Below are 12,446 nucleotides of genomic sequence, written 5' to 3' on the forward strand. Positions count from 1 at the left end.
AGGACAATGCCTAGACCTGAGGCAGCTCGGAGACCTAGACTTCCACCCGCCATCTGGAACTTTCATAAAGCACCTGGCATTGCTTACAAAGAAAGGGAGGGAGAGCTCACACCTGGCTAGACCAGAAGCACTTTTCCAAGTCGCTAAAACAGAAGGTCCTGTAGCCTCAGGAGTTTGGTTCAGGCCTCAACTCCTTCACTGTTACCTTACTACAGACAGCAAAGCTTAGCTCAGAGACTTGGGTCCACATAGAGTGTTCTGGGGAAGGGCCAGCGATGCTGGGCTCTATCTGCTGCAGTTACAGAGGGAAACAGAAGTGGCAGCTGGAGGGGCTGCCTTTCCTGTGCTGACCCTCCGACTTGACTCTCTCCCCAGGCTGTGCTGGCTGGGACCATTGCCTTCATTTATGAGAAACGAGGTGGCTTTTACTTGGTGAGTTTGGGGTGAGCAGGGGTTGACACGAGGCCCAAGCCTTCTGCCCCATCACACGCCAGTTCCACTGGGCCTCCCAGTCTTTTCACGGGGCTGGGCTCCAGGAGACACTGAATCACCAAGGTCTCTCTCTGCCTCCTCTCCTCACCAGGCCCAGCTGAGGACCCTGCTCGCCCTTGCAGCTTTCTCCACGGCCACTGCTGCCGTTGTCATTGGGGCTCGTAATTTCTATGAGTATCGCTTTGAGTCTGAGGATATCTGTGATATCTCTCCCTCGGGAAGCTGGCCCACCTCGGCCCCCCACACTCCAAGTCCAGAAGAAGTCAGAAGGCTGCACCTATGCCTCTCCTACCTGAACATGCTGAAGGTGGGTGTGCAGGGTGGCGGCAGCAGGCGGTGGGCAGGGAGATTCCAGACAGTGGACAAGAGAAAGGCTGTCCATCAAAAAGAGTGTCACCTATTCTGCCCCAAACTTGACTGCTGTCACCACAGATGTGGCATTGAACAAAACAGACTAGAGGGAAATACAAACATTGAAACAACAGGAAATGGGGCAATATTGCAAGTGTGCGAAGTGCTGCAAAGGTGTTAAATGTGTGTTCTCCCTTGATTCTCTCAAGTGTTGGGGTTGTCGGGAACCAGATCATAGCCCAAGCCTGTCACTGTTCCGATGAGGTTGCTGAGGTCCGATAAGAGAGGTCCCTGGCTGCCTCTGCACACTAGACCCATTGACTGCTGCGACCCACCCACCCCCGCCCCCGTCCATGCAGAGCTCCTCCTTCAGCCCCCTCCAGAAGCTACAGACTTAGGGATGAAGGGGTGGAGAGTGACACTGTGTCGGGGATGAGCGTAGGGACAGAGCACAGATGGCAACAGTCACTCTGGTACTTACAGCTTTACTCCTCTGTCCCCAGGCCCTGTTCATAAGCATCCGGGCCATGCTGTTGGGTGTCTGGATCCTGCTGCTTCTGGCATCTCTGGCCCCTCTTTGCCTGTAGTGCTGGAGAAGACTCCGACCTAAGGAGGTGAGTCCTTAACATACACGTCTATATGTTTGGGGCGGCAGGGCTGTCCAGAGGAGAGGAATGGAAAGTGGATGGTTTGGGGAGGAGAAAAGAGCCCATTACAATGAGTCTCAAGCGGCATCATGCCTGTCTTTCTACCCCAGTGGTGGCCCAGCCCAGAGAGCCCCCATCCCTGACCAGGTGGCCCCCAGGCCAAAGATCCCAGGATGCCAGGGAAGTCCATATCCACTGTGGGACCTTGGGGCTCTTTGCATCAGGTACTGTGAGGCTGATATTGAATCTGGTTGACTCCAGAACTAAGCTGCCCTAGAGGAGAGAATTTGGGCTTTCTCTCCCCATCGGGCTCTCTCGCCCCTCCTCCTCCCTTAGAAAAGAGACCAGAAGAAACTGCTGGGAGGGAATGAGATCTAGCCTTGCCTCTCTTGAGGACTCAGGCCTGGAGCTGCTTCTGGACTGAGCATGACTGCATCTGACTCCTGGAAGAAGAACTCGACCGGGGAAAAGCCCCAGTTATCTGTCCCCCACAGTCACAGCCATGGCCACTGCCCTGCCCCACCAACCATCATAGAGGTTCCTGACATTTCTTGCCCACATTCACCCTCCTGACCTGCTTCATGTCCCCTCTTGAGCAGCGATGATAATAAACTCTCATGTCGTTGCTCCCAGCTTCTTGCTTAGTTATTCCAGGGAATTCCTCTCGGCTGAGGGAGGCAGTGGAGAATGAGCCACTAGCAGACCTACAATGCTCTTCCCACTCCCAACCTCCCCTCTGGGTCTAGAGTTGCTGCCCCTGAAAATAGACTTTCTTTGAGGGTGGTCCTGGGTCTGTAGGTCCTGGGTACGAAGGATGAGGGGAGCTGAGACTCTGAGCCCTGCCCTCTACAATTCAGATTTAAGAGGGTGAATGCTTGGCAATTTGAGAAATGGATTTTTTATTTTGACTGTGTGGAAATATTAAAAAGTAGATAACATAACACCAAGATGCAATCATTTTGGAAATCATTTTTTTAAAGGTAGGACATCCAACAATATGGTGAAATAGAAACCCTGAATAATTGTCCCATGAAAAAAACATCTAAAACTTCTGGATAAAATACGAATCAGACATTTTTTAATTCATGGCTAACCTGAATAGGCCATAATAGAAGTAGGAGCATGAATTCAGAGAGCTGAGTCTTGAAACCAGTATCTACCTGTTTCAGAGTCCCGCAGCCACCTACACATCCTGTGGTCCACTAGGAGGACCCACGGATTAGCATACAGTTGTACTCATGGCTGAGTTTTATTAGAGCAAAAGGATGCACAGCAGTATCAACAAGGGAAAAAAGACATGTTAGGTGGACTCTGGAGGAATCCAGATGCAGGCTCCCTACATTCTCCCCCTGGTGACGGGCCACACAGTAACATGTATGCAGCGTTTCTGCCCAGGAAAGCCCAATTAAGATTCAGAGGCCAGAGTTTTTATTGGGGCCTGGACACACAGACACTCTGCCTGCACAACTACTGCAATTCAAGATTCCCAGAAGAAAAGCAGATGTCCACCTGAAATCACACAGTTTGTGCAGGGTAGGCAAGCAGACACAATGGAGTTCAGTGCTCCAGGCACGCAAAACAACCTTATCAGCATAGGAACATTCCAAAAGCCAAATTCCAAGAAGACAACCAAGGGCCAGCCCTGCAAGCAGGACTTGTAAGGAGCAGCCCTCTGCGTTACCTCTCTCCTGCACACTGCCTTAGTGGCGTCTGCCAAAACTCTCGTAACCCAAAACTGCACTTGATAACTGTGTTGAAGACAGTCAACAAATCCTAGAGCTGCTAGTAAATTGGGGAGTCAAAGTGAAGAACCCTGTATAAATCTGCAATTTCATGGGGCAATCGGAAAAGAAATCTACCTCATCTAAGGATATGACAAGCAGACTCTTGGAGAAAGGAGTGAAATGAAGACTCATGAAGATAAGTTGACTCTAATACAGACTTACGGATTGAATTCCCACTGCTTAGGTGATCCAGAAATCCAGAGAAAAGAATTTAAAGTCCTCGAGATGGTAGTGACCCTAGACCCCTGTCAGAAACAAAGGCTGGAGAAATTCACCCTCACCTAGGCCTCAAATAATTCCTAAAAGCACTGTTTCACAGTATGAAAAGAAAACCTGAAATTCAGCATAAATTACAAATATCAAATCAGGAGCACAAATCCTTCAGTTATGGCCACTTTTAGATATGGGATATAAAATTAGCATGTTTAACATATTTAAAGATATAAAAAAAGGGAGTTAAAGTATTGGCAAAAAGAAGAGATTATCAAAAAATGATCAAGCAGATTTTTTAAAATCCCAGAGAGAACTTCTAGAAATGAGAATTATAGTAATTAGAATCAAAACTCCAGTAAACAGATTAGAAATAGCTGCAGAGAGAAGTAGTAAGCTAGAAGATAGGTATGAAGAAATTACCTGGAATGCAACTCAGACAGAAAAAAGAGCTGGAAAGTAAAGAGAGATTTAAGAGACATTTAGATCTGACGTGTCTAGGCAGAATTCCAAGAGGAAGAAGTAGAGAGAATGAGAGAAAAGAAATATTCAGACACAATGACTGAGACATTTTGTGAATTAATAAAACACAAGATTCTCAGAGAGAGGAAGTGCAACAAGTACAAATTAGAATAAATAAAAAGAAATCTTCATCTAAACACATCACAGTAAAATTTCAGGAAACAAAGAGAATGTCTTAAAATCAGTCAAATGTCATTAACTAAAAACAAATGACAATATTACATCACTCTCTTCCTGGCAAGGAATGATTAATTAAAGGGTTATAAGATCCTTGCATTGTTCGAAAAGACGCAAAGATGTTGATTAAATTTAGTCTGTCAGCTTATTCATTTATGTGTTCATTCAATTAATACCTAATTTAAATATTTAAACTTAAGTGTTTTAGTAAAAGTTCACCTGTAATTATTAAAAGAATAGAAATAACCATAAAACTTTAAATCTCAATTGGAGAAAACCGTAGAATGAGAAAAAATTCAATCAATGCAAAATAAGAACAGAGAAGAGATAAAAAGAAACATTTTAAAAAGTGAGAAAAATGGCAAGCCAAAAAATAGAAGATGACTATAAATTAAGTCATATGAGTAATTCCAATAAATGCAAATGGACCAAATAGTCCACTTAAAATACAAAGATAGACTGCACTTTTATAAAATTCATCCATATTCTATTTACAAGAAACACATCTAAAACAAGGATACAGAAAGATTGACAGTAAGAGGATGGGAAGAAAAAGATACAATAATTAAATTGGTACAACTCTATTAAAATCAGACTTTAAAGCAAAGAGCATTCCTAGAGATAAAGAGACCACTTGTGGCCAACCTAGCATCATTCTCTTCTTCCTTCTCCCATTTTATTCGTTCCTTCCTGGAATCAGGACCCCACACTTGCAGCTGGATGAGCCATCTGGTGGCCAGAAGGGTAACAGCCACTGGCTGGAGGTGGTGCAAGAGGAAGACCCAAGGAGCCTGGGCCTTCAATAGCATAACTGAATCTGCCGAACCAGTCTTGGATTGCTTACCTTTGAATGTATTTATATGAGAAAAATTAATTCCTTGCTGATTTTTTAAAAAGAAAAAGAATTTTTTTTAACATTTACAATAACAATGAAACTATAAGTTACCTAGGAATAAATCTAGATACTCAAGACATTAATAAAATCATAGAACATTATTGAAAAATGTTTATGAATACCTAAATAAATGGAAATACGTACACTATGTCCATAGAAGGAAGGACTCAGTTTTGTAAAGATGGCGTCTCCCTCCAAATTGATGCATGAATCCAATGTCATTCCAATCAAAATCTCAACAGAGTTTTCTCAGTACTTGATTAGCCAGTTCTCAAATTGATACAGATCAGAAGATCAAGAACAGCAAAGACAATTTTGCTGTCGCCTGAAACCCAGATAATGAGTTGGACAAAGCAAGCATTCAGACCACATGGTGCCCCAGTTGGCAGAGCTGTACCAGAGACAACAGGGAGAGTGAAGCAGGAAGGGTGCTCTGAAGGAGCTCTGAACTTGCAGTCAGAAGACCTGAGCACAAATCTCAGCACTGACACTTGATAGCTCCTCAACATTGGGGCGGCTACAAATACCTCCTGAGCAATAGTCTTTTCACTTGTAAATTGTGGGCAATTATATAAAAAACCCATGGCTAGCGTGAGGATAGAATGATAAATATAACAGTGTCTAAAAATTGGACACCTCAAGGTACAAATTAGTCAAACAAATGTGGATCATGGATGACAGAATTTGGGAGAACAGAAAGTACTCACCAATCCCCAAATCCTCTCTGCTTCTTCCTTCAAATGAAGTAAAACAGAATCTCCATGGGGCTGGCCCCGTGGCCGAGTGGTTAAGTTCGCGCACTCCGCTGTAGGCAGCCCAGTGTTTCATTGGTTCGAATCCTGGGCACGGACATGGCACTGCTCATCAAACCACGCTGAGGCAGCGCCCCACATGCCACAACTAGAAGGATCCACAACGAAGAACATACAACTATGTACCCGGGGGGCTTTGGGGAGAAAAAGGAAACAAATTTTAAAAATCTAAAAAAAAAAAAACAACAGAATCTCCAGATGGGAATATTATCCCCTCCTTCAATCTTCCAGAAGAGCATTCGAGAAACTAGAGCCATAGGGGGCTGAACCGTGCAGACACAGTAGAAGGTATGGCTTCGATGCATAGGGATGGCAATGGGGTGCCCTTCAGCAGAGACTAGTATTCTTCCCCAATTTTCGTTCTTCCTTTATTCCTTTGTAATAGGCCACCTGGATATTAACTGGGCATACAACGTCTCAGAATGCAGACTAGATTTCCCAACCTCCTTTGCTGCAAAGTATGATCAAGTGACTAAATTCTAGACAATGTGATTCAGAGGAAATGTTGTGTGCACCTGCCGGGCCGTACCCTTTAAGATAGAGGTTGTATCCCTTGCCCACTATGCTCTCTTTTATGATGCTTGGAATGCAGGTGTGACAGCTGGACCTAGAGCAAGCCATCTTAGACCATGAGGTATTTGGGAATGGAGTCCATTCTTGGAGAATAATAGCACAGGAAAAGTGTGACCGCTGGCGTAACATACTAACCCTCGGTGCCTGCCTAGACGTTTGTGTAAGAAAGAAACTTGGATTATTTTACATATTCTGCTACTTACAGCCAGACATTATTCTAATGAATACATTTTTACCTCAAAAAGAATGATGGCTAAGCCTGTCCAGTCAGCACATTGTGGATAAAATCCATCATTTAAAGAATGAATATCTCCCAGAGCAGAGGCTGGAAAACATAACGTGATTACAGCTAATTGGAAACTGTTTATATATTTTTAAAGAAGAAGGATTTTGGGGGGCAACATGGATAAAATGAGAGTCAGAGGAGAAAAATTGGGGTTTGATCAACCAGCATTAGGCCAATAAGAGAGACGCTCAGGTTCTCAACTTACTTGAATTGTCTGGACCCTGTACCTGTCCCCTCCATATCCTACCGCTTGGATACACTGAGGACATTTCTATCACCCCACACAGAAGTGTTCTGCTTTGGTCTAGTCTAGTCCAGTGAGTGGGAGGTCTTCCATGGTGACCCACTGACCATATTCCTTCCGGCCCACAGCACAGCCCTGCCAGCTGCCTCAAATATAGCGAGTTCCACATTTCCCTAGACTTGCTCATGACTCTGCACTGACTTTCTCCAGAAAGCGTTCTTATAACTTTCAGGAAAGCGGGATCCAGTCCATGATCTTCACCTAAGACCTGACACCCCTAGCTTTGTACTTGCTCCTCAGTCCTTCAAAATCAAGGAATGTATTACTTATATCCACATATCTCAAAACTGAAAAGAAAAGCAGGGAGAGGAATAACACGAAAGTCAGGGTAGCAGTTTCCTCCTAGCAGGGATGAATGGGGAGGGGAAAGGATGTGTCTAGAGAGAACTGCATAGAGATCTATAGTAGTGCTCACATTTCCTTCTTAACCTAGATAGTGGACATATTATTATCATTATTATTAAAACTGCACATATACATTTTATACCTTCTTCTGTATGAATGATATAATCACAATGAAAAATACACACGAGGACTCCTTATGCTTGAGTTACTTCAAAGTTACAAAAACAATGACTAGCGCAAAAGTTATTAATTATATCAGTTAATATAAAGCTAATCAGCAATAACCAAATGGACCTTTTTTCTTCAGCATGCCCAACCTGGAAAAGGATCGAAAGCCTGAAAGGCCAATGAGAGACAGCTGCCTGCTCAGGGGTCAGGGGTCCTCAGAGGTGGTGGGAGTGACAGTCAGAGTAAGGCTAACCACACTCCCAAAAAAACCACTCTATCTGTCAGGGCCCAGGCAGAAAACAGATGGCACACTCAAAGTGGGTCATTTGGGAAGTGTTTGATAAAGGGACTATTTACCAAGATGCCAACAAAGTGTAGGAAACTGTAAGTGACAGTGCCATACCAGAGTTGGTAACCAAGATGAGTCAGGGAGGATACCATTATTACCCCTAGGCCCAAAAGATGAGGAAAAAGAGCAATTACTGTGTTAAGACAGAGACAGAGAAAGCTGACGAAGATGGTGCTTGATCTGAGCTGTCATCTTCCCAGAGAAACACAGCCAGCCTGAGATGATCTTGCAGTGAGGAATCCTGGGGAATAAATACTCTACTACCCGCCTCTGATCTCTTGCTAGTGTTCCCCATTTGCCTTTCCCCAAAGGAAGTCATACATCATGAGAGCCTAATGATGTGATCCATATGAGACACCCCTTCACGGCACAGAGAAGGCTAGAGAAAGGTGGAAAGAACATCTGGAGAGGCAAATGAAAGATATCTGGAACAATTACTTTGTGTGTGAAGAAGTATGGTTGCAAACTCCCCAAATTTGATGAAAGACAGAAACCTACAGACCCAAGGAACTCAATGAACCCTAAACAGAACTAATTCAAAGAATTATAAGCCCAGACATATCATAATCAAACCACTAAAGACAAAGAAAAAATCTTGAAAACAGCCAAACAAAAATGACCACACTACCTATATAGAAGAGTGATCCAAATTACTGCAGTTTTTCCTCAGACACCATGATGGCCAGAGGAAGTGACACAACATCTTTTTTTAATTGTTAAGTATGGGCACAATATTGTACAGCAACATTTTAGTGTGACTACAAAAGGGGGAGCACAAGGGACATTATTGGGGGAGACAGTACTGCTCTTTATCCTGATCATGGTGTTGGTTACACAAATCTATATGTGTATTAAAACTCACAGAACTGAACACAGAATAAAAGAAGGTCAGTTTTACTATAATGATAAAGATATAATCACAAGGAGATAAATTTGAGTTTATTTGTCTATCTCTATCTCATCATCTCAGAGTCATTTCCAGATGTGTATCTTCATTTTGCCCATCAAAACAGGAACCTCTAGCCTGTGGCTTTAGCTGTATTTTCAAATAAACAAATTGCTTTTGAATTTTATTTAAAACAAAAGTCAGGGGTGGCTCTGACATCCGATTTTCTACAGAAGAGAAAACCAAAGATCTAGCATTCTCTGAGGAGGTTAGGGAGGAGGGGGGGTGGCCCAAGGGAGACAGAAGCTGAGGAGGAGCTGTGGGCTGGGCTTGTGAAGGGGTCAGGCAGAGGGAAGTGGTTTTCTCAGAAACTCAGATCAGCCAGATGCAATAAACAAAGGAGGCTGCCAGATTCTGACAGTAAAAGACTACTTCTGAGCAGAAGGTCAAACTGAGTTGACATTCGTTTATCTTAATGAAGAATGGAAAGAATTTACAACCAGTCGGGCCATAAAAGGACTGATTTAGAAACACTGTAGAAGAGAAATTCATACCATCTTTAGCTTGAGAAAGAAAGTAATTCACCAGGATCTTTATTTAAGTTTCACCCTGAAAATCTTTCTTATGACAGTATGTCTTTTAAACTTCATGATTAATGAGTTCAAAAACAGAAGAATTTAAACTCAAATGCCTGGTTCCATATCAGAATTCCTCCTTACAAGCCATCCAGATGAGATTAACCTCGCCACCTTGTGGCTACAAAAAGTTTTCTTCGGAAGAAACTAGAAAAGAAAAAATTAATTTTTTCACACAATTCTTTGAAAATTATTAATGAATTATTGAGCAAATATATTCTAATATCTCCCAGGTGGCAGGCACAGTAGGTAATGGAAATGCACCTGGGAACAGGTGGGACAGCCCCCTGCCTTGTCTAACCCAGGTGACATTGAGGAGTAAGGGGCCAAGAAATCATGACATCTTCCCCTCCTCTACCAGGCACGCCCCATGCCACCCGCTCTACTTGAGCCAGTTGGTCAGAATCAGGCCATTACACCGCCAAAACCCCAGAGTTAGAGGGCAGGTGGGGGTTTCCTACTACACCACTGTCTCCAGCCAGTTTTCTCCCTGTCCCACCTCATCTGCTCCAGGGAGACACAATTCAGGAACCAGATATCCCAGTTCAGAGCTGGAGTCAGCCCCTGTCACAGCCCACCCGGCCTGAGCATCCACAGAGATGGTAGCTCAGTGCTGCCCCAACCCTGGCCCAGTGAGCCACAGGTCTGCCGATCCAATGGGAAGACCTTCCACAGTCACAAGAATAGTGGGAAACAATCTTCGGAAAAGCTCTTCTCAGAAACTTGGGCTCCATGGTGGAAGGACCCCAGGAGTGGCCTCCCCCTCCCCGACCTAGCCAAGTCTGCGGTCACAGAGGAATCTGCCTGCCCCTAAGAGGAAGCAGGGTGACCCAAGATCCAAAGTAGAACGCCCTGAGAGCTCAGCTCCCAGCCCCCAGCACGATCTGATCACCTTCAGCACAAAAGACAAGAAGGATTTTTTAAAATGGGACACGAAAAGCACCAGCCATAAACGCAAGGACTGATAAATCCAAGTGTGTTCAAGTTAGAAACTTCTGACCCTCAAAAAATGAATAAAGAAAATGAAAAGATAAGTCATATAACATGATGAAATACTTATTGACAGATATAATTAACAAAGAGCCAGTATCCAGAATGTGTTAAGTTGAACCATTTGAAACTGCCATTTTTTGTAGGTCAAATACCAGCAATTTCATATGGTTTAATCTAGTATAAAGAATTCTTACAAATCTTTAAGGCAGACAACCCGAGAGAAAAATTGGCCAAAGATTTGAGCAGACACTCTACATAAGAGGAACTCCAAATGACGCGTATGCATAGCAAACGTCCTCAACCTCATCAGTATTCTGGTAAAGGTAAATTAAAGCCACAATCAGATAACACAAACTAATCGGCCATATTTGGCAAAAAGTTAAAAGTCTGACAATAACAAGTCTTGTGAGGATGTGGAGGATTGAACACTCTCATCCACGGCTGACAGGAAGGTAAACTGGTACAACCACTTTGAAAAATATGCATGTACTAGTAAAACCGAGATATATGGCTTACGGCTCCACCATTGCATTCCAAGGCACACACTCAGGTACACATAGTCAGCAGCTCATATGTCCAAAAAGGTGTATAGAAGCATTGTTCATAATATCCCCAAACTGGAAACAAGCCTGGGATCCATCCTCAGCAGAACAGATGTATTAATTGTTACAAACTCCCAGAGTAGAAAACTACCTAGCAATGAACAACCCATAACTACCTGAAACTGAGCAAAATATGCAAGACACCCAAAATGCCTTCAGTAAGATTCTATTTATATAAAATTCAGAACAGGCAAAAACAATCTATATCCTTTAGGGCTGCATACATAGATGGCAAAACACCAGTCTAGAGAAAAGCAAAGAAGGGATTTGCACGAGAATCATTCTGTGGGTCACCCGTAGAGGGAAGGAGAAAGGGAGAGGGCATCATTCAGGGACTGCAGCTGCTCCTGGGACAATGAGCTGTTTCTTGATTTACAGGTGCATAAATTTGCTTTATGATTAATCATACAACCATATTTACATGTTTAATGTTCACCTGCGTAAATGTTATATTTTACAATTAAAAAGAAAAAGAAGTCAAAATTCTGCCAAGTTCAAAGATCTTTAGACAAATCTTAAGGACAACAGGAAGGCAAATGTCATTGAAGTGGTGTAGTGGCCTGGGTAGAAGTTTACAGATCATAATCTGACTTGAAAACTCGAAATGATAGGTCCCAGATCTAACAGGGAAAGCTCAATGACCACCTCCTTTAAGTTATAAAGTCCCTATTTTGGACTATAAACAGGGCTCAGGGTGTCCCATTACAGTGACAGACATGGACGCAGACACATCCCAACCAGGTACTTTAGTTAAGAAGTCTCAGCAAGTTGGAAACGCATTCCCCAAAATTGGGAACCACAACGTAAAGTTGAGTAGTACTTTCAAGAAGAAGAAAATAAAACCAACATCAAGGATGCCCTTAGTTCCTGGAACATTTGAAGCCAGAAATAGTGGGAAACGCAGTAAAAGAAGCTGAGGCTAGACATAAGGACTGAACGAAATGGAGAAATACAACAGCAGTTAGAAACGCTCCCCAGAGTATGGCCTCCCATTCCTTTGCTGAACTCATAAAATCTCGTGTGGTTTGGAGGCCCGGCAACAGATGATAGGAATTTAGAAGGGTGGTGCTCCCTCTGTTCATCACAGCCTGACTCACAATAGCCAAGACTTGGCAGCAACCTAGGTGCCCATCAAGGGATGAATGGATAAAGAAGATGCATATATACACGATGGAATACTACTCAATACAAGAAATGATGAAATCCTGCCATTTGTGATAACATGGATGGACCTTGAGGATATTATGCTAAGTGAAATAAGTCAGAGGGAGAAAGTCAATTATCATATGCTCTCACTCATAAGTGGAAGATAAAAACAATGATAAACATATAGCAACAGAGATTGGATTGGTGGTTACCAGAGAAGAAGGGGTTAGGGTGAAGGGGGTGATTAAGCACATGTGTGGTAACAGATT

The 12,446-nt window shown here is 43.3% G+C and overlaps 1 protein-coding gene across 6 annotated transcripts in view; it reads left to right on the forward strand.

Annotated features, from left to right (window-relative positions):
* Nucleotides 1–12,446, forward strand: part of TMEM176A (transmembrane protein 176A) — a 30,834-nt gene that overhangs the window by 2,843 nt on the left and 15,545 nt on the right. For 2 of the 6 annotated variants that reach the window (XM_070616783.1, XM_070616784.1), the window contains exons 4-8: nt 376–432; nt 584–799; nt 1,347–1,457; nt 1,601–1,714; nt 1,827–2,122. In XM_070616783.1, coding sequence (XP_070472884.1) covers nt 376–432; nt 584–799; nt 1,347–1,430 — 357 coding nt within the window. In that variant the 3' untranslated portion in view covers nt 1,431–1,457; nt 1,601–1,714; nt 1,827–2,122. Of the gene's footprint in view, nt 1–375; nt 433–583; nt 800–1,346; nt 1,458–1,600; nt 1,715–1,826; nt 2,123–12,446 lie in introns of those variants that run through there. The other 4 variants (XM_008508570.2, XM_070616781.1, XM_070616785.1 and 1 more) reach the window with 2 other exon arrangements.

The sequence above is a fragment of the Equus przewalskii genome, chromosome 4 (genome assembly GCF_037783145.1).
Source record: "Equus przewalskii isolate Varuska chromosome 4, EquPr2, whole genome shotgun sequence".
Taxonomy (NCBI): domain Eukaryota; kingdom Metazoa; phylum Chordata; class Mammalia; order Perissodactyla; family Equidae; genus Equus; species Equus przewalskii.